This window comes from Neopsephotus bourkii, unplaced genomic scaffold (genome assembly GCF_033783945.1).
Source record: "Neopsephotus bourkii isolate Nb327-2 ecotype Australia unplaced genomic scaffold, CSIRO-AGI_Nbou_v1 NB_659, whole genome shotgun sequence".
NCBI lineage: Eukaryota > Metazoa > Chordata > Aves > Psittaciformes > Psittacidae > Neopsephotus > Neopsephotus bourkii.
In genome coordinates this window covers 6,634,470-6,659,057 of record NW_026901158.1, presented here as the reverse complement: position 1 = coordinate 6,659,057, position 24,588 = coordinate 6,634,470, and the positions used below count along the sequence as shown (strand labels likewise).

Below are 24,588 nucleotides of genomic sequence, written 5' to 3'. Positions count from 1 at the left end.
ACATTTGAATGAACACTCACTTTTAAGGGCTTGCCTAATTTATGCCAACTTACCTCTCCAAGTTCTTTACTTAATAAGAGTTAGACATAACATTCAGCAGAAAAGACTGCCCTTTAGCATTTGTATTGGCTTCTGCACCAAAAAATCCATTTCCTAACAGTGACGACTGAGAAAGAAATGCAAGTTTTTTGTAGGTCCTTTTACAGACAGTACCAGAACTGTCAAGGACTATCGATGCGCCAGATAAGGATTTCAGAGCGTCTGATAACCTACATTTCCTTTGAAAGAGCCATTGTGGTCCTGAAGAAAAATCCAATACAGTATCTTCTTCCAGATTCTAGCTTTGCTCTGTGGGTTTCATTGTTAATGACTGCATAAATCCTGACAAATTATGTCTATGGGAATGTTACAGACAACAACGGGGAAGCACGCATTGACTGTCTGGCTCCCAAACATGTTCATGTAAGTAGCTGAAAGCTGGGATGAATAAGACACAAAACATCATAGGACTCCTTTTATAGATGGATTATCTGACACAGAATGTCAGCTGTACTTATAGCTGATGTTAAAAACCATTTTTGTGCCCTGGTTCTCCTCTCACATCTAGGGGTGTAATGAAGGAATAATTCTGAACAAATGTCATTTAAGATTGGATTCAGTCCTTTAGGTTTCAGTCCAGCTCTGGTTGCCATCAATGGAAAGACTCCTGCTGAACTTGAAGGAACAAAAAACAAATGAAAAAATCCAAGTGGCATAGATACAAATTATATACATTTATTTTTATTCATTTTAAATAACATTCTTCTGTATAAATTCTGACATATATTCAAATCATACACTTTTTATTTTAGAAATGCATTTGTAAGCATAGCATATGCTTAGGAGACACCTTATTTGGATGCGTAGTAAGACTGATTGGTTTCAGTTGGGAGCAAGTACAGCTTTTAAGGCCCACATTTCTCTTATCCATGCCTCTGACACAAAGAGCAGAGTCCTGTGGGAGCTCATTTTAAAACTTCACTTGACAGAGAAACTTATTTTTATGTCCTTTATTTAAAGGAGACTGTGCAAACTTCCCCCGTTTCCATTGCATGTAACGTTTAAGATAACACAGTTGTAGAGCACTGAACTGGCCCAGGACACCCAGAGGATGCTGACTACATCCCCTCCTCTTACATAAAAGGCTTCCAGCATGCCAAGTTTGCCTGGTTCAAGGGAATTCTCATTCCAGTGGATGACATCTCCTCACAGCTCCCCAGGGCTAGTGCTCCACACAGTTACTCCTAGCTACAGTGGTTCATAAGGTTTGAGATCATCATCTATTCCCATTAACTCAATCACTCCATGTCTGTTGCATTCTGTGCTTACCAAATGCTCTCCTAAGCTGTCAGCCATCCAGGCTGCCCCACGCATTTGACATATCATTGCTTTTTGCCCTTTATCCACTCCATTATATTCTCTTGCCTCCAAGTTACTTGACTGTTGAACTCACCCCATCCAGACCAGCTGGGTCCACAGGGCCCTCACGACCCTGAGGATCGTGCCTTGAGAGCTGGTTTCCCACCTTAACCCAGCCCTTATTGTACCTTCTCTATGTTCTACAGCCACTGTACCATGCCACTGACTACCTTTCTTCAGGAGAGCCATACAGCAGCATGCCCACTGGGAAGGTGAAGCATGGTGGCCCTTCAGCAATCCTACATGTATCTGTATTGCCGCATCAGCCCTAGAAGTCATCCAGATGCCTTCTTCTTGTCTTGCTAGCTTGAGTAGGACCTCAACACAGCCCTGTAAATCCATTTCTGGTTTACCTGCCCACACCCCATTGTGGCATAGGGCAAACCACAACATCTGGGAAGCTTCATGACAAGTTACAACGCAGCAGGTCGGTGGTCCTGGTGTCCTTTAGTACCCTGGCACGTGTGTGTTGCTCTGCATCCCCTCAAAATGCAATGTCAACCTAAGCTGATAGAAGATACAACTAGCTCAGCTTCGTCCTCACCTGCTGCAGTGCCCAGGGGACACTGCATGAGTGATGGAGAGAGCGAGGATCTCATCTCACACCACCAAAATCGAACATGAAGCTGTTTATTCTCTCTTTGCTGAGACATTGATCCCCTTTTGTAAGTGCTATTCCTCTGTGCCAAAGGCCTGGTTGACTGGAGATGGCCGGGATTTTCCTGCTGAGTCATTTTGCCAGCTGACAAGCACTGTCCCAGTGCCACATCCTCACTGTGCTCCAGTCCCTGCTAAAGAACATCCTGTGCTTTCCTCTGCTGTCCAAACCCAGGCAGGCAGGTCATCCCTGCCCAGCCAAGCTTCCCATCACATCTGTGGGGACCATCTACTACATCCCTTCATCCAGATGTGCAACCCATAGCAGCACAGCTGTATCACCCTCCCTCGCAGACTGACTGCAAGGTATCCTGCCCTCCTCCTCTTCTCAAACCCAGACCTCAAACACAAAGAACTGAGGGTAATTTGGAGGTCAGAAGCAGCCCACATGCAAACACCTCCTGCAGTGTGATAGGCACAGATTAGGAGGGCTCCGCATCTGAAGTCACACTCTGATTTTGCAGATGTTATTTCTACAGCGAGAGAAAACTCAAGGCCTATTTCTGGTACAAAGTAGCCAACAGTAATCCCAAAATCTGAGGAAGAGGTGTTTTGTCTCTCTACCAAAATATTATGAAAACATTAAAGTGAACAATCCATCCTTCACTTAGCCTGCCAGCATTAGTCCCAGAAGCTAACACTTCCTAAATCACCTTTCCCCACCCTCTGAAGTGACCAAGTGCAAGCGTATCCCTAAATCAGCGCTGCTAAATAGTTACAACTTCCAGGAAATTTTCTGCTCTTCCAAAGTTTGATGAGTGACTCAAGGATTAGCAACATCCAGATTTTCTCCTTCACCCCTCCCCTGTTTCATAACTCCAAGTAACATTGCTCTGATTGACATTAGCCAACATTACCGACACACCGGGACCTCACCCAGGTCCCATCAGTTCAATATCCCATTCTGCCTTTGCAGGTGCCCTTGACCATCTTCAGCTCTTTCCCTTCTTACTTGCTGTGCCCCATCTTTAAACCAGGCAAGCAAGTTTTTGAGGCAGAAATGGCATGTTTGTGCATGTGTTTGAAGTACCTATACCCCCCACCCTCCCCAAAAAGTCTCCAATGGTAAGAAAAGCCTCCATGCAGCACCAGAAAGCAAATAAATAATCACCACATTCTTCCTACCATTTCTCATCTTGAGAAACACCTCCTTTCACCTGGCTTTGAGGATGCATCTGTCAGCGCCTGCTGACCTTTAGCAGGTACTTCATTTATCCTCAGCAGCAATCACTTGCAGAGCACCAACACACACAGCAATGCAGCTTTAGTTCTGAGGTTCCTCATGAGTTAGGCGAGAGGCTTGTTTCACACCCTGCTTAAATGTAATAGTATTGATTTTCATGGGCTGGACCTGGCGCTCATCAGCACAAGGAGGGCACAGTGCCTGCGTTGAGGCAGATACCAAGTGAGAAGTGACCTCCCTGTACTCTGCTGCCCGTTAGCTGCTCTACCCCTAACAGTCCACCAGCCTCCCACAAAAATGAGGGGAACCAGGGACACAGCTGATTCCCCATCACCACCACCTTGTGCTACGTACATTTCCAGAAAGCCTCAGTGCACTTGTAGCTTTTAAGCATAGAAGCTCTTCACAGCTGAAAGCCATTCCCACCCAAATCCAGATGTTGTTGCTTTTGCCCTCCAAGAGGCTGCTTTCAGCTCTCTGACACATCTCCCCTGTCACTGTGTCAGTGCAGGACAGATGGGAATGAGATCCACTCACACCATGAGCAGCCGCTCTGGAGAAGCTCAGCCATGGAGATGAGGCTCTCAGTGCATTCATGACAGTGTATTTGCATTTTGTATGGAGATTTAAAAGCAAGTAACAGAATGGTACATCCAATTTTTGGACACTTACTAGGCCCTAAGTCATGGCAACACTGGTATTCACTCTATATTTAAAGGAATGGAGAAATTTAACAGATGCAAGTAGGGAGCACTCACATGTTCTCTAAAAAAAGAAAGTTAGTCAATGACACTAGAAGAAAAGCTTCAAGCAGTCGGTGTTTGCCAGAGTCCCAGCTCCAACAATATTGCCATCTAGTTTACAGTATTTTAAACAACCCTCAGGTTTTGTTTCCTTTTTAAACAACGCCACTAACCGCTGTACAGTTAAAATCTAGAGGATAAAATATGACTTGGGGGATAGGGGAGGTTCACGGGTTTGTTGTTGGGGGGGGTGTTTTTGGTTGGTTGGTTGTTTGTCTTTTTGTACAAATAATTACAAATACAATTCCAAGAAGATATATTACATTTTATATACAGAACACACCATTGCTATCAGGGTAGGGTATTAAGCCTAGCTTTTCTTTTTACACGGCAACCCTGAGATGTCTTTGTCGTCTTCCCTTGCACAGAAACTATACAAGTTCATTAACTCCTTCTAGAAAAAGCAAAATGGATTGCTATGTTTTAATAGCATCATCACCCTGTATAAATACTCCGAAAGGGAAAAGCTTTGTCTCTTCCCTAACTCCAATGTTTTAATTCTTTATTTTTCCCCTGTTTCCCTGCTTAGTGGAAACTCATAATGGTGACTTTTTTCAAGTGTGCACCTCACTCCTCTACTTGCCTTTTGGTATTGCAGTGAACATCTCCCTTTTCTCTTTTTGTCCTCCTTTTTAAACACATTTATATCAGGAACTAGAATGAAGCCTTTCCTGAAAATCCACTGTTAATTCATGAGCTACTTCTCAAACTAAAGGATGAAGACATAAGTGTTAGGTTGGCTGGATATCAAGTAGCTTTTGATGAGTCATGGGTAGTGCTTTCTCCACCCTACCACTTCTTCATAAGAAAGGTATTTCAGATGAGCATCATCAAGCCTTTAACAACAGTGAACTCTGTGGATCTTGATGGAGAACAGGACACTGAATGCAATTGACCATATTACCTGAAATTCGGATTTACTATGCTTTTTTCTGTTCACTTGCAAGCTACAGCATTCCCATCATAAGAGTATCTGAAGAGCAAATTCCTCTGCGTGGAGCCTTGGCACGGATTCCTGATATCCCTTCAACAAGCCCCATAACTTTTCCAAGCCAACTTCGGAATAGCTGGATCACTGCTTTTAAGCTTTATAGTTATGCATGGGAGTCGTCAGCGTTAGCTGTCCATTCGGTGCGACTTCATTCCCATCATCTTCCAACAGCCCCGAAACGTCAGCGTTGGGAATGCTGTCGTGGTAGCTGCTAAAACTGATGTTGTCCTCTTTGAGTTCAATGGTCCAAAAAGGAGCATTGAGTTTTCTGTTCTGATACTCACGGTACATGTAGACAGCACCCACAAATCCCATTAGTAGGACCACAACAATGATGATAACTGTCAAGATAATGATGTTAAACTGAGTCCAGGACACATCTGCAAAAGCAGAAGTGCTGTTGTCAGAGGAGCTCATGGGAAATAGCATCTGTATAGTTGTTGGTGACAGCGTACTGTTTATCACTGCAGTTGGAAAGGATGTTGCCTTGGTGGCATTTGGAGCAGATGTTGTGAACTCCCCTGTTTCTGGCCCAAGAGTGGCTTCTACAAAACAAATGAAAAACGGTCAATAAAAGCTAAGCTGGAGTTAAGCACAAACATAAGAGATTTGACATTTATATCACAGTTATTATGGCAATAAAGTCTAAACTGTTAAAGCTGGTATGTTTTCACAATAGTTTACAAAAACAGCCAGAGTTGGGTTCTTTTAAGTAATCCTATGTGTTAAGTAAGTGCTCACTGACTGCAGCATCCCTATGTAAAATCTGGGCATGGAGGGGTAGGTGCAGTAGCCAAGATTCAGTGTTAGATACATACACAAATCTCACAGCAACCCCCAGTCTGCATAACTAGAAGCAAAAAGTAACCATATCATCCCCCTAAAAAGACTATGGATGTTCCCATGAAACTTCTGAGCACAGCAGAAGCCAGTTTGGATCCTGGTTTGATTTCAGCTGCTGGCATTTGTCCACGCATGAAGGATGAGAACATGGGAATTATCAGACTGTGCCACAAGCTCAGTCTTCCTCTGCAGCCTGTTCCCAGGCACAAAATAGACAAGAACCTGCCTTGTTTCCAGCAATGGGATAACTCCCTTCTCAGACCTAGGAGTCAGCAACACGTTAACACTGGACATCTCACAAGTGGGATGCAAATTCATTACACCTTCAAACCAGTTGAGCTCTAGGCCTCAGAAAGCATGATAAAAGCCTGAGTATTAGGCTCCCAAACATAACTAAAAAGAGCATCTTTTCACAGGAATAACCTGATCTATTTTTCGGTTCTCAAGTCCAGGCAACAAGAACAGAACCCTTCAGATGATGTGTCAATCAACCAAAGTGTTCTCTACACCTATTGCTTCACAGGACTCTCTGCACCCTATTTCCCACTCTCTTCCATTTCTTTGTCCTATCAGAAATGCAACTTTATTTTAAACTCACTTACAGCTGCAGCAATTACAGCTGATGGTGCTGTTGTATTGATCCAGCTCTCCCAAAGAGAATGTCTCCTAATTATGACTGAGGAGAGTCACTTCCAAAGGACTAATTTTGCACTAAGCTGCATCTCCAATGGCAACAGGAGCTGGAAATACTCAGCACATCTCTTACCACAGGCCCTCAGGGGAGCTCCCACGAGTTAACTTTGGACTGCCACGTTCCCAGCTCAGGCAATGGAGAAAGAAACTCCTATGAAGGGGGCCTCCTAATTTAGGCTCCTGTTCAGAGTCCCTTCCCTGCAGCAGCTCCTCTATTCTCTGCAGGTCCTGCCTGAAGTTGATAAGGATATTCAGGATGCTGAATGCCACAAAGGCATATTTCTCTATGGGATCACAGGCAGAATTTTGCAGTAGGAAGCAACGTGACAGGAGCAAGAGGTTCCTGGATACAGCTTTGGGAGAAGGGCACGAGGAATTCGGTCATCCTTTCCGAATTCCTGTATTAACACTCAATTCTTGGCAAACCCTGGCTTGGTAGCTATAATTAGAAATAAACCCCCAGAACAGAGACAATGCCTGATTCACCAGCAAGGAAACAGGACTTTGCTGGGCTTTATTTGTGAGTCAGCATCAGCTCAGTGCTGGCAGGGGGACATGGGTGAAAACACTTCCTGGAACCGACGGTAACGTCATGGTGCAACAGTGCCCTGCTCTGAGAACGGGCTGTCGCTTTGAGCTGTGACACAGCCATGCCTGTTCCTGCTCACCAGGGCTGTGCCAACCCTCCAGATGTCCACAAGCAGCTCCTTGAGAGTGGCAGATGTTCAGTCAATGGGCTGCTTTGGCAGCTTTGACATGAGCGTCATATCCAGCTGCCTGATTGAAATGCAGGCCCTGCAAAGCTTCTGCTATGGCCCACAGTGAATGAGCCCCAGCAGGAGCCAGGCCTGTGCCAGCAGTCCCTGTGCCAGCTCTCAGGGATGGCTGTGATGCTGAGCTGGGTGGCACGGGGCCACTGCATCACTGAGTCCTTGCTGCTTTGCTTCACCAGAAACACCAACCACCCACAGGTCTAAAACACTAACTTGGCTCTAAAACACTGACTTGGGTCATCCCACACATCCTTTGGGTATTCTCTCCACCAGCCTTGAAAGCACCAAAATGTTGGTCAGGTTTAAGACTCTGTAGATATTTGAGGTTGGGTTTAGCTTTATGCTGGCTTGTTTCAACTGCAAGCATTTAAATAGACTTAAATCATCATCTGGGTGATGATTCTGCTCCAGAAGCCACTCAGAACTAGGCTACTCAAACGCCCTAGTGGCTTATGATGATCTTAACCTAAAACTAGTTTAAACACAGTACCTCACTGTACCAGTTTGAGGCAAATTGTGTGTAAGAAACTGGAAAGAAACTGTGTGCCTCTTTAGTTGCTTAATAAGAAAGGGGAAAAGGGGTACCAAGGAAACAGGAGGGCTAGAATAGTGTGTCCCAGTCCCTTTGAAAGGGGGCAGTCCTTCCCTACATCAGAATTGGCTATAACAATGCCATTAAAATCAAACTGAATGGTGAAAACTGCAAGTCTCCAAGCCAAGCCATACAAGCGAACTTCAATACAGCAAGATCATGCAGCTCTGCACAGAGGACTGTGCAGGGGGATGATGCAAAAGTGCCATTTCCAGCCCTATAACAGTACAGTTCCAGCTAATGAGCATTCAACTTTTCTGTATTGATCATCTCTCTGAGCAGAGCAGGATGCTGTGACTGCACCTCCAGAGAGCAGCATGGGAGTGACAACCACATTAGCTCCTAACAGAAGATCTGAATTAAATCTCTGCTGGTGACAAGAACAAATTCAGGCCCAAATACTTCCCCAAACTCTTGGGCTCTCTTATCTAATCCATAACACCAGTAACATTTCCATGCATGGAACTGGAGATCCACCTTGTGGACCAAACTCCTGATAACCACTGAAGGAGCAACTTAAGAACCATTTTCTCTCACTTTACTGTGAGTCCTCATGCTGTGCAGTAGCTTCTCGAAGTACCAGAGCCAATTTGTGTCAGAGATGCCATGTGCAGTGTCTTGGATGTGGATTGAAGACTGATGAGAGACTCCCAGACTGGATACCAGTAAATTCTGGGGTTGACTCTCTGATATCTACAATTTGGCCCAAATAGTGTCTGCAGAGTATGAGGACTGACAAGATTCATTATAAACACCCTTTCTAGGGAACTAGGCAGTGCTGTTGGATGGACTGGTCAATAAGGACAATTCACTGGGCACTAAAATCATGTATATCAAGCAATGGAAATCTGAAAACCTACATTTAAATATACTGCAAACAGCTTGTTCACTAGAGGTGCCTGCTGCAGTCTGGGATTCAGGGAGGTTACAGAGGTAAACCTCAATCAGATTTCAAACATGGTCTGGTTTTCTTCCCTGAAACACAGGCTAGACAAATCTAAACCAACCTGAACAATAAACATTCATAGCAGCCTTCCAGTATCTAAAGGGGGACACAAGGATGCCAGAGAGGGACTCTTTTATCAGGGACTATAGCAATAGGACAAGGGTGATGGGTTTAATCTGAAACAGAGGAAGTTCAGGTTAGATGTAAGGAAGAGGCTCTTTCCTGTGAGGTGGTGAGGCATCCCTGCCCATGGCAGGGGATGTTGGAACTGGGCGATCTTAAGGTCCTTTCCAACCCAAACCATTCTATGACTCTATGATCCCCTTCCCAGCCTTCAGGAGTGTGTTTTACCTTTCTTGGTGCAGTTGGTCCCATCGGGGTCTCGGATGTAGCCATCCTCACACCGCTCACAGTGGAAGCCAGCGGTGTGGTACAGGCAGCCGATGCACTCCCCACTGTCTGGCTGGCACACACTGGGTGACTGCACTGGGTCCACGTTCCCGTTGCACTTACACGTCACACAGATGCTGTCAGAGTTGTAGTAGCCGTTGTCACAGCGGTTGCAGTTCGGGCCAGTGTACCCAGTTTTGCACTTGTCACACCTTGGGGCACTTTCACCATGATCTAGAGAATACAGAAAGCAAACAGGGGATGTGTCATACCCCCCTGGAGAGAAACACCCGCTCTGGGGTTTGTTCTTAGGGACCTGACAACAAGCCACTGTGACAAAAATGAGCCACTGAGTATTAACCAATCTCAGATTTTATGCTGAAAATACAACTTTTGACCTGCAGCAGTTTCTTTGTCCATAGGGGTTAAAAAGAAGCTCTTGGGGTTTCTGATGCCTTGTACCAGCATCACAGAGCATGCTCAGCATGGTGCTAAGCAAACAGATGATTAGTCCTGAGCATTCCCATCTCAAACAGCTGGAACTGTATCAGGGATGTTAGGAATCTGCAGGAACTTTTGGGGCTATACAAAGCCAGAGGTGGCTTCATTGTAAAACTGATTGAAGAAATATATATAAAAAAAAAGCCTTATATATTTTTATTACAGCTATGACTTCTCTTGATTACATGAAAATAGAGCAGCGACACATTCCTGATGCCCTCCACTGCACAGCTTCTCTCACAAGAGGTAACACAAGCACCAGGGATGCATCGTGCCAGGCGCTGCTTCCACAAGGTGCCCTGGCTCCCACAGACAGGTTAATGGGCTATAAACCCCTTGCTAGGCTGATGCACTGAGTGGTAACTTAACTGTAAAGCACTACATTCATTATCTGAGGAGTCAGACCAAAGGGAAAGCCTTACGTATGCGACAGGTTCCGGTGGATGCCACGGTGGAGCACGGGCAGCGATGGCAGGAGTGGGCAGGATGGGTGCTTCTGTAGAACCCCTCCTTGCAGAGCTCGCAGTGGTTCCCCTCGGTGTTCCCTTGGCAGTGCAGGCAGATGCCTGGGGAAGGGACAGGAGCACAAGCAACCATTGAGGAGCAGGAACTGGAGCGGAACATTTGGAGCATGAATCCGCATGGAGCGCCCTCAATTATCAGAGCTCACAGGTGATTTTTGAATGCCCTCTGGCCAAAACGTGATCCTGGCCTCTTAAGACCTCACCCCTACTCCATATGCACACACATACAGCGTGAAAAAGTAGGTAGCCGCAGAGAGGAAAGGCACACAGCTCCTCACTGAAAGGTCAGCGCAGGTAAACACATGCTATCAATATTAAATGGTCCTCAAGGAAAGAGGTTTCAGTTTGCATTTGATTCCATCAGTGAGATGGAATCCTGAGGCTTCAATCCCCCACTCCCACGAGGGGTCCTTCCAGTTCATTGCCTTCTTTTTGTGCACAACCTCTTCCTACACCGCAGACCTGGTGGTTGGGGTAAGGAAGTGCTGGTGTCCTGCTTTGGAGGCAGATGGCTTCATCCCCATCACAGGCACAAGGCAGCAGGAGTGACTGACCAAAGAACCAGAGGAGAACTGGGAGTTCATGTGAGCCACATCCCTTTCCTGAAGGATTCAGGGAAGCCCCTGAATCAGAAAATCAATGTGCTGTGTCTTAGCAGAGGCTGTGTCCCAATGGCCCTTTAAATTGCATTTTGTGGCCAGAGAAAGAAATATGTCCCTCGTTATAAAAACGCAGCCTCTATCAAAAGCCCATCCATCAACAGGAACATTCTGTAATTCAGCAGGCTCCTCGAGAAGGTGGCAGTGACCTGAGAGAAGCTGAGATTATTAAACCCCATGTACAAGACTCTGAAAAGGCAACAGCCACCTTCTAACAAACCAGGGCAGCACAGAGTGGTTTATTCCATGTATATAAAAGCCCAGACAGGAGATTCACTGAGCTAATCTGACAGCACTATAGGGCTATGGAAAAAGTCTCATCAACATTAAGCACACAAAACCCCCTGAATTAGGTTAATGCTGACTGTTAAACCACACAGCTGATTCTCTTATTCACAGTGGAGCAGTTTGGCTCCCTTGCAACCCCAACACACTGCATGGCTCCTTCTCTCTGCACAGTGATGACTCTGCAGTTCAGCATCCCTGAGCATCCCCAGCATGTCCTTGGAGGCGACCCTCATGCCAAGGGCAGGAAGCAAACCCACTTTGGGAATGATTCACTGGCACAATGGTGCTGGCAGCACCCTGATGACTAAGGACGCTCACAAACAGCTCCCACACACTGTCTGCTCTTCACCCAACAGGGTGTCAGCCACGAGCCAGTGGTTTTTGTGGGAGAGATGTCAGGTTTGAGGGGAAATGATCTGCAAACCTCCATCAGCTGCCTCACTGGGATGCCTGGGACTGAGCAGCTCAGGGAAGGTTAACCTGCCCCATCAGCAGCAAGGGTGCCTTGAACCATGCTCTGCAGGCTTTAATACAGGCATAAATCTAGAGTCTGTACAGACTTGGTCATTTCAGGACCAATGTCTTTCCCATCAGCAGGAATTACTCGCATGTCTTTGCATGAACCCTGTGAGATGGCTGCGTTTCCAATGAGTCAGCAAGTTGCTCAGTCATGCACAGCATGCATGGGCTTGCAATCAGGTATCACTATAGAAAGCCTTAATAATTAATAGCACTTCCCATCCTGATAATTCCCTCAGGAAGGATCAAACTTCCCAATATCTCAACTGGGAAGCAGCAACCAAACTCACTGCACTGACATAAAACAGGGCACAAGTGTCAAAGGATGCTCTGTTGCCTCGGGAGCTGCCTGATTCCCAAGCCAGTGATATTAAATATTCCTCCTGGCCTATGGAATGCCGACTGGAGCCGGTTGTAAAGCCGGCAGAGGGAGCCCAAAGAACAGCACTGATGCCAAAGAAAGCTTGAAAATGTGACAAAGACCACATAGAGTTGATGTAAAGCCGGGGAGGTCACACAGAGTGCAGTGTCTAGAGCAGGCTGAGCGCTGTGTTACTTATTAGATGTCAGACCTAATTGTTAATCAACTGTGCTCTGCTCTGGTTTTGTTGGGTTCTCCCACCCCTCGCAGCAAATAAAGCAGATGGAGGAAATTTGGGGGGGAAAAAGGGATTTTTGTATACTCAAGAATAGGGCATTAACCAAAAAGAGGGTTTTTCTTTGCAGTGCTGTGGGCAGCTCCAGCTGAAGGGCTGCTGCACAGCCTCATCCCAGGGGCAAGATCTGTGCTGGGGTTTGGGGTTTTAATTAAATCAAGAGCAGGTGGAACATTGAGGAAGAAAATGGGAGAGCAGATTATCTTCCTCCTTCACAAAACCCACACAGCCAGCTCCAAATCAGTAACACAGCTCATGTGTGCACAGCTTTAGGTACAGTCTTGTATCCTTCAATATTGGTAGGACAGAAGCACATACAGCTCTGTAAAGGAATGAATGCAGTAATTCATCAGTGTAGGTCTGGTGCCCAGTGCTAACTGATGCTCAGCAGGATCAGGGCATTGGCTGCCCATTCCTCTGCTTTTCAAGGCCAGGTTGCACAGGGCTTGGAGCAATGTGGTCTATTGGAAGGTGTCCCTGCCCATGGCAGGAATTTGGAATGGGATGAGCTTTAAGGTCCTTTCCAACACAAACCAGTCTGTGATTCTATGAAACATATAGGACATGAGGGAAGAGACAGTGGTGCAGAAGTTACCCCAAATCACCTTCTTTCATGAGCTCTGCCTCTCTGCCACCTACAAAACCCCCTCCAAAGGCTTTGAAAATATTACTTCTTTCTAAGCTCCTGCATAAATATCACAGAACTGCATTTCAGCCTGGAAGTTCTGATGAGAATTTGGATTTTGGAGTGTGAGTTTTGCTGCTGAAGTGGGGATTGTGCAGGAGTCACATAACATTCCTCCTCTGGGATCTCTCCTTTCAGTGGAAATGGGAAAGCAATTAGGATCCCCCTGCCCTCCCATAAGCTCTTCAAGCACAGGTACCTCAACATTTGCACTCTATCAACATCTGCATGAGTGAGATACAGCCAAAGAAGTGATCAAGGAAAAGGAACAAGGCAAACTTATAAGAAGTGGGCAATATTAATTAGGTGCTGCCAGTTTTTTCTAGCACTAATGGTCTCTGTGGCAATAACAGTCACCTTACCTCAGTGCTAGTGCAGTACATGTTTCCAGGTAAACAGCAGTTAAACAACAGCTCCTTAAAAGCCAGTGTTGTGTATTTGGGTAAGTGCAGAGAACAATGGAGCAGTGATTTCCAATAGAGACTGCAGAATAAAGGCTCTGCACTGCAGCCTGGGGTGGGTAACGCTGTCTTTATTGACTTCCTTGAGAAGAAGACTAGCTCCAAAGCTGTATTTTAATGTCAGTTTAAATGTAAAGATTCTGGGTACTCAAGGCCTAAATTCTATGATTCTAAAGATGCAGATGAAGAAGATGAGAGCAGAGTTTGCTGCACAGAAGTGACAAAAACCAGAGACAGGTGAGGCAGGTAAAGCCTGCACCCCCCATGGTCACAAGGGGGAGGTTACCTGTGGAGCTGTTGCAGGTCTTGGAGTGGTTGTTGCACTGGCACGGCTCGCACGTGGTTTCATTAAACTTGTAGTATCCATCACTGCACCGGTCACACTTCAGATCCGTGACACCAACTTTACACTGGCATTTCCCAGAGCTGCACAGGGTAAAACAAACAGTGAGATCTGGATGTACTGAGAGGGCATCCAAAGCACAGACCTCTGGTCAGTGATTTGGACTCCCTTTCCAGAAGAGGTGAACTCTTCTGGAAGCACAGTATGAAACCCATAGGCACCAACTTCCAAAAGCGATGGGGAGTTCAGGAGAGATTAAATCTCTACAAAAGCAGTTGCCTTGACAGCAATCTTGAGCTGGGCACCAGAAAACATCGCTCACTGTGGAAAGCCTTGGCCCAAAGCCATCCTCATGCATTACCCTCAGCAGATGCTCCAACAGCCTCTCTCCCCTCCCAGCTTCCTCAGCCACCTGCCCCAGGTCATGCAGGACAATGAGACACCCATGAGCACTACACCTTGACCATAAGAGAGCACCCACATGGATGATCACCTCTCCCCACATGGATACCAAGCAGCACTCCCCAGTTTTTGGGGAAAGTGGACAATTCCCTGCTCCCTCAAGAGCACAGCATCTCGGGTATCTTGCTTGGATTTCAGCAGGCATCAGCCACTTGCTCTCCTTCATGATCCTATTCATCCCTTCCACTCAGCGTCCCCACAGCCACCCAGGCAAAGGCTCTCACTCCAGTCACCTTCTTCTACCCAGCAGGAGGCAAGGAAAGGCAAGAGAGGATTTTCCCTTCCCCAGCAGTTTCCACTACACTAACCCCAGCCAGGAGCCTGTTTACTTGGGCACGGAGTCTGAAGTGCACAGAGGGTGGAGCTCTGCGCAGTTAAAACAGAGGGTATTGGTGTCAGCTGGCATGAGCAAATACCAAGAGGCTATAAAAAGCAAAGGTTACCCTCATTCCTTTGGCTTTCCATGCCAGTCTCTTGACGTAGAGGCTTCAAACCCATTGCTTTCATAAGTGACTATATACTAGTAGCATTTAAGCTCAATTCTCAGGGAAATAAGGGTATGTAGGGACAGGACATGGGAGAATGGCTTTAACCTGCCAGAGGGGAGACTGAGCTGAGCTCTTAGGCAGAAGCTCTTCCCTGTGAGGGTGCTGAGGCGCTGGCACAGGGTGCCCAGAGAAGCTGTGGCTGCCCCATCCCTGGCAGTGCTCAAGGCCAGGTTGGACACAGGGGCTTGGAGCAAGCTGCTCCAGTGGAAGGGGTCCCTGCCTGTGGCAGGGGTTGGAGCTGGAGGAGCTTTAAGGTCCCTTCCAACCCAAACCAGTCTGGGATTCTATGAAATCACAGGAATGGATAAGATGCTCTTTCCCACCGACTCCACAGATGAAGGAACCACTAAAGCCCAAGTCAAGGACAAGGTTGTGTAGAAGTGCCTCTCCACATCAGCAATAGCCTTCAACCTGTGTGCTGCACAGGGAAGGCAAAACAGCCACCCAAAACAAACGTGATTTGGTCTCCTACAAGAGATGGCTTCATTTGAAGCCCCAGTGAACAAGGCAGGTACCGCCACTGGATGCATCCTCCTCTCAGCTCTCCCCCTGTTCCTCCTCCCTATTCCTACACTTGTTTAATTCAGTATTCCAGGGTTCAATGTGCCTGCACAGAGATAACCAATTGTTCTCCCTCTCTCCTCCTGGGGAAGAGTGAGCAATGCACAATTTGCTTCTAAAAAGCCCCTGGAAAAAAACCTGCTGATTAAAACCAATAGAGGCTGAGGCTGCAAATGGCTCGGTGCACTGTTGATGTGTTGGTTTTCATTAAGATGCAGTAGATTGCAGTGTTTTGGGGAACACATTGCTTCCGGTGGAAATTAACAGCATTTAGTATTTCTCTTGTTCAGTTGCTTGCCAAAGGAAGAGGAAACACTCAAAGGCACACCAAAACACGGAACTCAGCCCAAGTGGGTACACAATTAAATAGTTCCAGCATGTGAAACTCCAGGCTTATTTAATGGACTGATTGCAAGAAGGAGAAAAAGAAAGATGACGTCTCCTCCTTTCCAGACCATTATCTGGAGTTTCAGCAGACAGATGCACAATTCAAAGGGATGCTGTTAAGCAGCTCAGTACATTTGACTTTGAAAGAGCTTTTCACAAGACCCAATGTTCATCCAAGTGTTGTCACAGTGTTGGAAATGAGAGCAAACCGAAAGTTTGGGTTTATTTGCTTCTAACTGCTACCAGTCAGATATTCCTGTATGTAGGCAGGGGACAGGCAAATCCAAGCAGGGAAAAGCAACTAATGGGGGGGAACTGATGCTTAACCTGAAAACACACCTGTGTTTACCCATAGGATGTGCCTTATAAGTAGGACATAGCAGGACCGAGCACTAGAGCTGGTCGATGTTCACCCTCTCAAGCTGGAGTCCAGAGTGCCCCATTTTATCCTCTCCTGTCCCTCCATTAAACCTTTACATTGCCACCCTCATCTTCCTCTTAGCAGGCACCCCTCAATCCAGACTCCCACTTCATTGCTTTAAAGGAGCTTTATTTCCCCAGTGGCTCTGCTAGAGCTCAGCGCAGCATTTTTTGGGCAGTATCCCTTGATTTGACTTGTTAGCTTAAAAATAACAGGAAAGAGAGCTATATATATATATATATATGTACAAAAAAAAAGGCAGTTTAGGAAAGTTTGGGTTTAATGCCTCTCAAACAGACCTTTTCTCAACATGTTACACATGGCCCAGAGCCAAGTTCTGCATGTGCAAGAATTAAATCACTCAGCAAATATAAAGCTTTGCCTGTGGTCATTGCTTCCATAGAATAAAGCCCCCTTACAACACTCCTTTTTATAGCTCCAGCCCAGCAAAGGCTGTCAGACACTTTTTAAAGCAAAGGTCAATGATATAAATGCATTGAAACCACACAGAAAAAAAAAAAGTGCTGTTAACAGACCAATTGTGCACATAAGAATCCAGAAACTTGAAAGAAAAGACCCACAGTTTAATACTTGCATGGTGAGAACTGAACTGGATTTTGAGCATTAGCCAGGAATTTCTGTTTTGGGGGGAAATAGGGGGAAAAAGAGGGGGAAGGGAAGGAGGGGAACATTTTGATGCAATAACATCAATTGCTCAACTCCATTTCAGATGATTATTAACTCCATTAAAGCCAACCAGTGTGCAGCTCTCACAAAAGAATCGATGTTGGGGCAAAAACAGGCTTCCAGTAACAAAAGCCTCTGTTTCGCCTAGTTCTTTATGAATAGACTTACTTTAAAGACCATGTAGGTAGTGCGTATCACATCATCCATCAACTTCATATACATTTCCTAATGACTAAAACCATCACTGGCATATGAAGCCCTGGCAGAGGGAGCCAGCAGTGATTAGCCAGCTGGTGGGGATAGGGGCAGAGTAAGTGCAAGGCTTGGATCCAGCACTGTGTGATCCAATACACAGGGGCAAGGGCCACACTTGAGGCCAGGTTTGGGATCTCCCAAGGCAGGGGCTCATGCATCTGATCAGAACTATGGGCTTTGTGTCATACCTTAAGAGCTGCTGCCTTGATGCCTGCAGGGCAATAGCTTGGGGCTGGATGCACTCACTGCGGGATGCTGATGTACAGGGTAGCAGGCACTGGGCAGGGGTCATATATAAAAGCAAGTATTGGGCAAGGGGAACTGCCTATATCCCAAAATTTATCTGCAAAAGCCAGTCTGGTTTCACTTCCACTCCACCCAAGGGGAAACAGCCACTGGATACAGGAAACCCCATCACTTGCCAAGTGATCTGTGCCACTAGTGGCAACAAAACATTGCCTATGATGGGATCTTAGATGGGACTGCAGTTTCACAGCTACAGAAGGTGATACTGGAGAGACCCCCACTCTTGCATTACTCTGGCTACTTTTCTAGAGGAGGAATTTTGACCCCATTTGGAAGTGTCCCCTAGAACACAGAGAACAGGCAACACCTCCAAAGTCCTATCCCATGCCTGGCCTGAAGCCACAGAGCATCCCACAGGGAATTTTCATCCCCCCCAGGTCTGATGGCCAGGGAAGGACACACTGATGGGATGTGCCCTCACCTTGTACTCCCCAGCACAGGAGAGCCTCATCACAAGGGGAAAAGCATAAAAGCACTAAAATATGTGATATGAGACAGCTCCTAATGTGCAGTTGCATCTGCAGTGGGTCTCCACTCCTCCACAGAAACATCCTGAAGTCAGGGAGGGACATGACAGACATAAGATGGATGAGGAGATAGAGGACCATAGCCATAAGGGCTGTTGGGAGACATGCTGTGCAGTTTAATGGCGTAACACAAAACCTCAGCAACCTCTAATCATTGATTTTCTTCTTTTCCCCTTTCTTCTCCCAAGAAGGAGGGGAGGAATTCATTTGGAATGTTTTCCCAGATGCCACAAGAGCCTGGATGACCAGGGACTGGCTGACCATATCTGAGCCAGCCAAAACAGTTCAGCACCAAACTTCTGTGCCTTTATATTTAAAGCATATCCTCTGATATGCTATATGATATGCCTCTGATATGATTTAAAGCATATACCTCTGATGACACATAAGCCCATCGTCCATCCCAGCAGCACCCAGAGGTGCTCCTGTAACATATACAATTACCAGCAATGACAGGGCTCAGTATGAACGAGGGAGAACACACAGCATCTGTAAAACAACCCTTGTGAAAAGGCCCTGTCACACTCTGATGGAGTAAGACAAAAGGATGCTGTGAGATGAGGTAGGTTCAGAAGAGATGTCACCAAGAGCACTGCGTTTCACCAGTGAGCCCGGCTCCTTTTGTGCTGATTTGCTGTGATGTCTGACAGCAGCAGGGGATAAATCTCTTTGGGCAATGCAGGGAAGTTAACATCTGAAAGCTAAACGCCCCAAGCCACCAACACTGTTGATGCTCATCCCAAACAGAGAAACCCTCATGACCCACATATTGATCTTCCTTGAGGTCCATTGACTATGAGGACATGGGGAAGCAGAGAGCAGGAAAAAGCCCCATGTTTGGGTTTCACCTCCCTGCTCCATCAGCTCAAACCAGCCGAGAGGAAGGGTTAGTGTGCCCATGGGTGAGCCCTGCTCAGAGCCGCCTTTGTGGAGGGCAGAAGAAGCGGAGCTTTATTGTGAGGAACATTGGGCTATTGTGCTCTGCATTCCTCGCCCCGTGCTGGGGGACAGCATCTGTTTATATGGCAGCCCTTGACGGAGCAGGGACACTTCACAGCTCTGAAAGGCCACTCTGTGAGTGTCAAAGGGGCACCTTGTCTGGCCACCGCAGCCTCCACGGCCCCGGCTCCCCCGCTAAGGATGCCCCGTGCTGATGGGAAAGCTGGGGATCTCCATCGAAGGGCTCTACTCTCAGCCAGGACCTCAGTGGCTTGGGAGGGAGGAAGAGATGGGAAGACCATAATAGAGAGGGAGGTTGGATGGGGTCCTGTATGGTTTGGCATGAGGAGGAGCAGCAAAAACCTAACCACAAAAACTCAACCCCAATGGGTGGGTCCTGGCTTCTCAGAGCATCCCTGGAGATCACAGCACTATGGGGATGGGATGGGTAACATCAGTGCAGAGGATGCATCAGTGGGGAAGGCAGGGAGATGGGACTAGTCCCCACTGGCCTCAGTTTTACCCAGTACAGTCCCTCCATCAGATCTCAACTGATGCCTCCTCTCATGCAGCAGAGAAAGCCATGGGCAACGCACACTGCTCAAGGTCAGGCTGGTCACCACCTCCCCTAAACCAGAATCTAGCCATAAGAGCTTAAAAAATGGAGCCAATATGTTGAGGGCAGTCAGTGTTTTCAAGTGTGCACCAGACAACACAGGAAGAGCAAAGCCTGCTGGAAAATCACCAAACAACAGGATTTCAGAGATGCCACAACTCCTGTAGGGGAGATGATAACAATCTGCCTTTCCCTGCTGCTGTGTCCGGTCACTCATTCCCCACCCCTGCCTGCAACAGAGTGAACATGGGTGCGGGTACAACACTGTGGGGCAAATTGGATGTAAAGTATATAAGAGTCTGTAATAGGAGAGAGGTTTAACAGGGCAGTGTTCAAGGCCACATTGGACAGAGCCTTGGGTGAGATGGTTTAGTTGAGGCACCCCTGCCCATGGCAGGGGGTTGGAACTGCATGAGCCTAAGGTCCTTTCCAACCAAAACCACTCTATGATTCTATTCTTCTGATGATGTCCACATGTAACTGCTTCCGCTACAAAAAAAGCCCTGTTCTCTGCAGTGCGATGCTGACAAGGCATTAGTGGGAGATAATGAGCCTCCGCTTGTGCTCAGCCAATCTACAGAAGTCATTTAAAATAGGAGAAAAGGGGGAGGCTCGGTTTTGGGTTTAAAAATAAAGTTCTTGAGGAGCTGGGCTCCCAAGGTCTCTCTCCAGAGGGGAGCAGTGCCCAGTGTGGTTTGCTGGACTGCTAATTGGAATGGAAATGCAGCTCCCACGCAAAGCAGAGCCATTGCAGAAGGGTGATGACAGCCTAGAGACAGGAGATGAGGATCTTCCTCAATGCAAAATGAGAACTCCACCGCCTTCCCCCAGATAACCTCCTGTGGTTGGGATGTGCAGAAGCCCTGGGAATATGAGGTCTCATCTCAAACCATTGCCATGAGCACCCTTCCCGCACAGGCTGGTGAAGCTCCACAAAAACCTTGAATTTCAATGGAATCTGCATTTTATGACTACCAAACCCCCCCAAATTCTGCCGCATGTGGCTTCATACCACATGATGCTCAATCTGCAACCCACCTGGGTACTTCCCAACACCATCAGGACTGACAATCCTTATTCCTCTTCCCCTCTGTGGTCTCTTTGCATCCTTTCACATCCCACCAGCTCCCCAGGGTTCTTCAGGAACCCCAACCCAAACGGGTTTGGGTTCCAACTCAAAGCCCTTCACAAAGAACATTGTCCAGTGCTGCTGACCTTACCCTCAGCAGCAGCACCCCATATGAGTGAGGGTCACAAGATCAGCCTCTCCAAAGAGAAGCTCACTACAAAGAAGGCACAGAGGGATGGAGACTGCCCTGCAAACAGCACTCCCCTTTCAGCCCCACAGCTCCAGGGGACAGCAGTGTATGAATGCTCTCAGGGACCCTCTGCCTTAATTCTAATGTGAACACAAAGCATGAGATGCCCTTGAGGGGGTAAAACATCCCTGAATTAACACTTTGGCATTCATATGTGTGCTTTATCTTTTCTTTCAGAACGGAAATGAGGGACAGGAGCTCTCTCTAACATGACTTATGCCGAGCCTGGGGCATGAACCGTGCATGAACCAGGATCCATGCTGCAAGCTGTGTCCCCAGCCAGCAGTAAGGAAATGCTGCTCAGTTAGGGAGGGAATGGAGTGCTGCATGCAGAGTGTTTCAGCATCAGACATGAACCAAGGCTAATGTTACCTTCAAGTATGTTGGAGCCTCTGCTTCCCATCACCCTCCTGCTTGGGGGGAAACTGACGCATAGGAAGAGGGAGCAACATAAGGACCACAATTTAATATGTATCTGTTTTCATTAGGGACAATGACAGTGTATTACCTATGTTTAGAGCTTAAGGGAGCTGAAAAAACCTAACCTGGTTTACATGGTTAATCCAGGTTTAGCTAAACCATGTGGCAATCCTTAAACACCGAACGGCATCACTTCTCTTGTTCACAAGCACAGGTACAGTGCAACAGAAGTTGGAGGCTGAAGCATCACTCTCTCATCCCTGGAACTGGGGTAAGTTCATTTAAAACCAAAACCTCCCAGGGAAAAAGGGAATCAAGGGCTGAACCATGCCAGTCTCTTGATGCAGAGGCTTCAAAGCCATCACTTTCATAAGTGACTATATACTAGTAGCATTTAAGCTCAACTCTTAGAGAAATAAGGACCTGTAGGGACAGGCCACGGGGAATGGCTTGAACCTGACAGAGGGGAGACTGAGCTGAGCTCTTAGGCAGAAGCTCTTCCCTGTGAGGGTGCTGAGGCGCTGGCACAGGGTGCCCAGAGAAGCTGTGGCTGCCCCATCCCTGGCAGTGCTCAAGGCCAGGTTGGACACAGGGGCTTGGAGCAAGCTGCTGCAGTGGAAGGGGTCCCTCCAGGGGTTGGAGCTGGATGAGCTTTGAGGTCCCTTCCAACCCAAACCTTTCCATGATTCTATGCCTGCAGCGCATAGAGCAGGGCTGGTCAATGTTGCTAAGAAAATACAAATGAATACACAAGTGAAATGCAGCATCATCTGAGGTCTCCTGCTCACCAGGAGGGTGCCACATGCTGCCTCTTCCTGCCTGCACTCCTGCTCCTTTAAATCGATCAGCCAGAGGACAGGTTAACACAGGACAACTACTTCCCCGCATGCAGTTAAAGAGCTGTGCTATAGCTCCTGGTGTCATTCCAGCAGGGAAAGGATTCCCCTGGACCAAACCACTTTCCTCTTGCCCTGTGCTTCCAGGCAGAGCCCTGCCACATCCCAGGGCTGTGCCATGAGTCACTGGGGACACGATGAGCAAGGCCACAATGCAGGACACGGAGGGCAGGGCAGTGCTAGGACTGCAGAAAGAGCCCCTCTGCTGCCCAAAGGGGCTCCTTGCCCAGCCATAGGGAGCTGGAGATAGGAGTTCAAGGCACAGGACTCTGCCTACATGAAGAAGACAGACAAACCAATGCACAGGGATGCAAGCCTGGGAGATGTGGGCTGCCCAGGCTGGGTATAGTGACCTTCTCCAGCAGCATCACCTTCACCTTCTCCATCAGGTAGGGATGTTCTTGCTTCATCAAAGGACAACACAGCTTTCAACTGGAGGGTACCAAAGGGTGGTGAGAGATGCACTGATGGGGGGCAGCTCCTGGCTGGGGCCACATTGCCATGGGCTGGGACCACGACCAGAGCTTTGCAGCAGGAGCACAGCCCTTCCATGCACCCATGTGAGTCACTGTCATTCTCCACTGCTCCGTGACCTTCACCACAGCACTTGAAACCCCAGCTTCTGTCTCCACCCTTCCTCTATGGACTATGAACACTTCCAGGCCACAGCTATCTTTAGCAAGCATCCACACAGCATCCAGCCCAGCGCAGTGTGGTTTTATCTGAGGTTTCTAGGCGTTAACCGCAATAGGGACGACACACTCCCCCTTCTCCAAGATATCAGCCTAGGATTGCATCCAGCCCCACAGCAAGCTCCAGCTTCAACTACACACAGCTTTTCATCTAACACAAAACCCACCCAAAGCAGAGCATGGAAACCCTCTGCCATCCCAGAGGGGGATCTATGTGGATCTACCCAGACAATCACATTTAAACCACCACCAAAACAGACCTTTGATTAGTGGCCATGGAGCCCATTCACAGCGACAGCATGTCAGGTCAATGTTCACTCCCAAAATCAACTGTGTGCCTCGGGAAAGGGATTTCTGTTATTTGTATTTGACGGGCTACATTTGAGGTCTGGTTAACAAACAGTGTACTGGGGTGTGCCATCTGGCCAGCCACAGAGCATGCCTAGAAATAACACTGATCATCATCATATGGTGATGCTTTAAGAGGCAGTTTGACAAAAGCCTGGGCAAGTGGATTGAAATGGCTGAGGCATGTTTTGTGTGCCCTGAGAGCTCAGCCTGCCCCTCAAACCGGGGGGTTGCAGTCCAAAATGACACTGCTGTTTCACTCAGACACTGATCTCAACAGCAGTCGCTTCTGTTTCAAGCCAGCACAGAGCAATTGTGCAACTTGGAGATGGGCTGGTGCTGTAGAAGAATGAATAAATTAAAATACAGCTTACAGTGCTTTAATGTCAATGAAACAGAAGCTGGTGACTGGTGTTGGGCAAGACTTGTGTGCCTCATCCCAAGCAGGGATTGCCCAGAGGGATGGAGAGACATGCACTGCTCTTCCAGGGATGCAGCAGCAGGTAGACATCAAACCCAGGGTTCCAGACCCACTGTTTCCAGCATAACCCTCATCCTTGTATTCACACACACACGTCCCTGCAATGCAGATAATGTTCTCCCACCCATCGGGACAGACCCCACTGCAGGGATGCGCTCTGGTACCCACATCCCAGCACCCACCCCAGCCACTGACAGCAGCGGATATCTCTAGTCCCATACTTCTGCCATCTGCAGCTGCCTGCTTTGATGCAATAGGAATGGGTGCATTTTTCCTGCCGGATTTTGCATCCCACTTCATATTCCCATATAAATCACTGCACGAGGCTGCCCCACTCGCAGCCACACTGACGCCCCCAGCCCTACACCACAGACAACTGACCTAATTTCCTTCTTTTTAAACACCCAGAGGTCATCTCCATCTGCAGCAAACCCCATCAAGCAGAGAAGCAAAGCACAAAGCCATCTCTGTTACCATCAGTCCTCCTCCGTCAGCCTTCCTCCAAATTGTGCCCTCTGTTGCCCCTTCTAAATGCCTGAGGATCCACATCTCCCACATCCCTCAAGGCTGTATGACGATGCTGAAGAGAAGCCAGGGAGGTCCCACTGCCATTTCTGGGTCTGTACACATTGCAGTTATGGCTCACTACAAGCACCAGCTCCACCTCATTCTCCTTCACAACTCCGAGCATCTCACCTGAAGCTCCCAAGGGTGTTTCTTGGCTCGCTCCATGCGAGACATCATCACCCATGTCTGCG

General features: G+C 47.6%; 1 protein-coding gene across 1 annotated transcript in view; it reads right to left on the bottom strand.

Moving 5' to 3' along the window:
• Positions 1 to 749: 749 nt before the first annotated feature.
• MEGF9 (multiple EGF like domains 9) overlaps positions 750 to 24,588 on the bottom strand; it is a 48,505-nt gene continuing 24,666 nt past the window's right edge. The window contains exons 4-7 of the mRNA XM_061352331.1: positions 13,909 to 14,048; positions 10,253 to 10,396; positions 9,291 to 9,563; positions 750 to 5,637 (exon numbers count right to left, since the gene is read on the bottom strand). Coding sequence (XP_061208315.1) covers positions 5,183 to 5,637; positions 9,291 to 9,563; positions 10,253 to 10,396; positions 13,909 to 14,048 — 1,012 coding nt within the window. The 3' untranslated portion in view covers positions 750 to 5,182. The remainder of the gene's footprint in view (positions 5,638 to 9,290; positions 9,564 to 10,252; positions 10,397 to 13,908; positions 14,049 to 24,588) is intronic.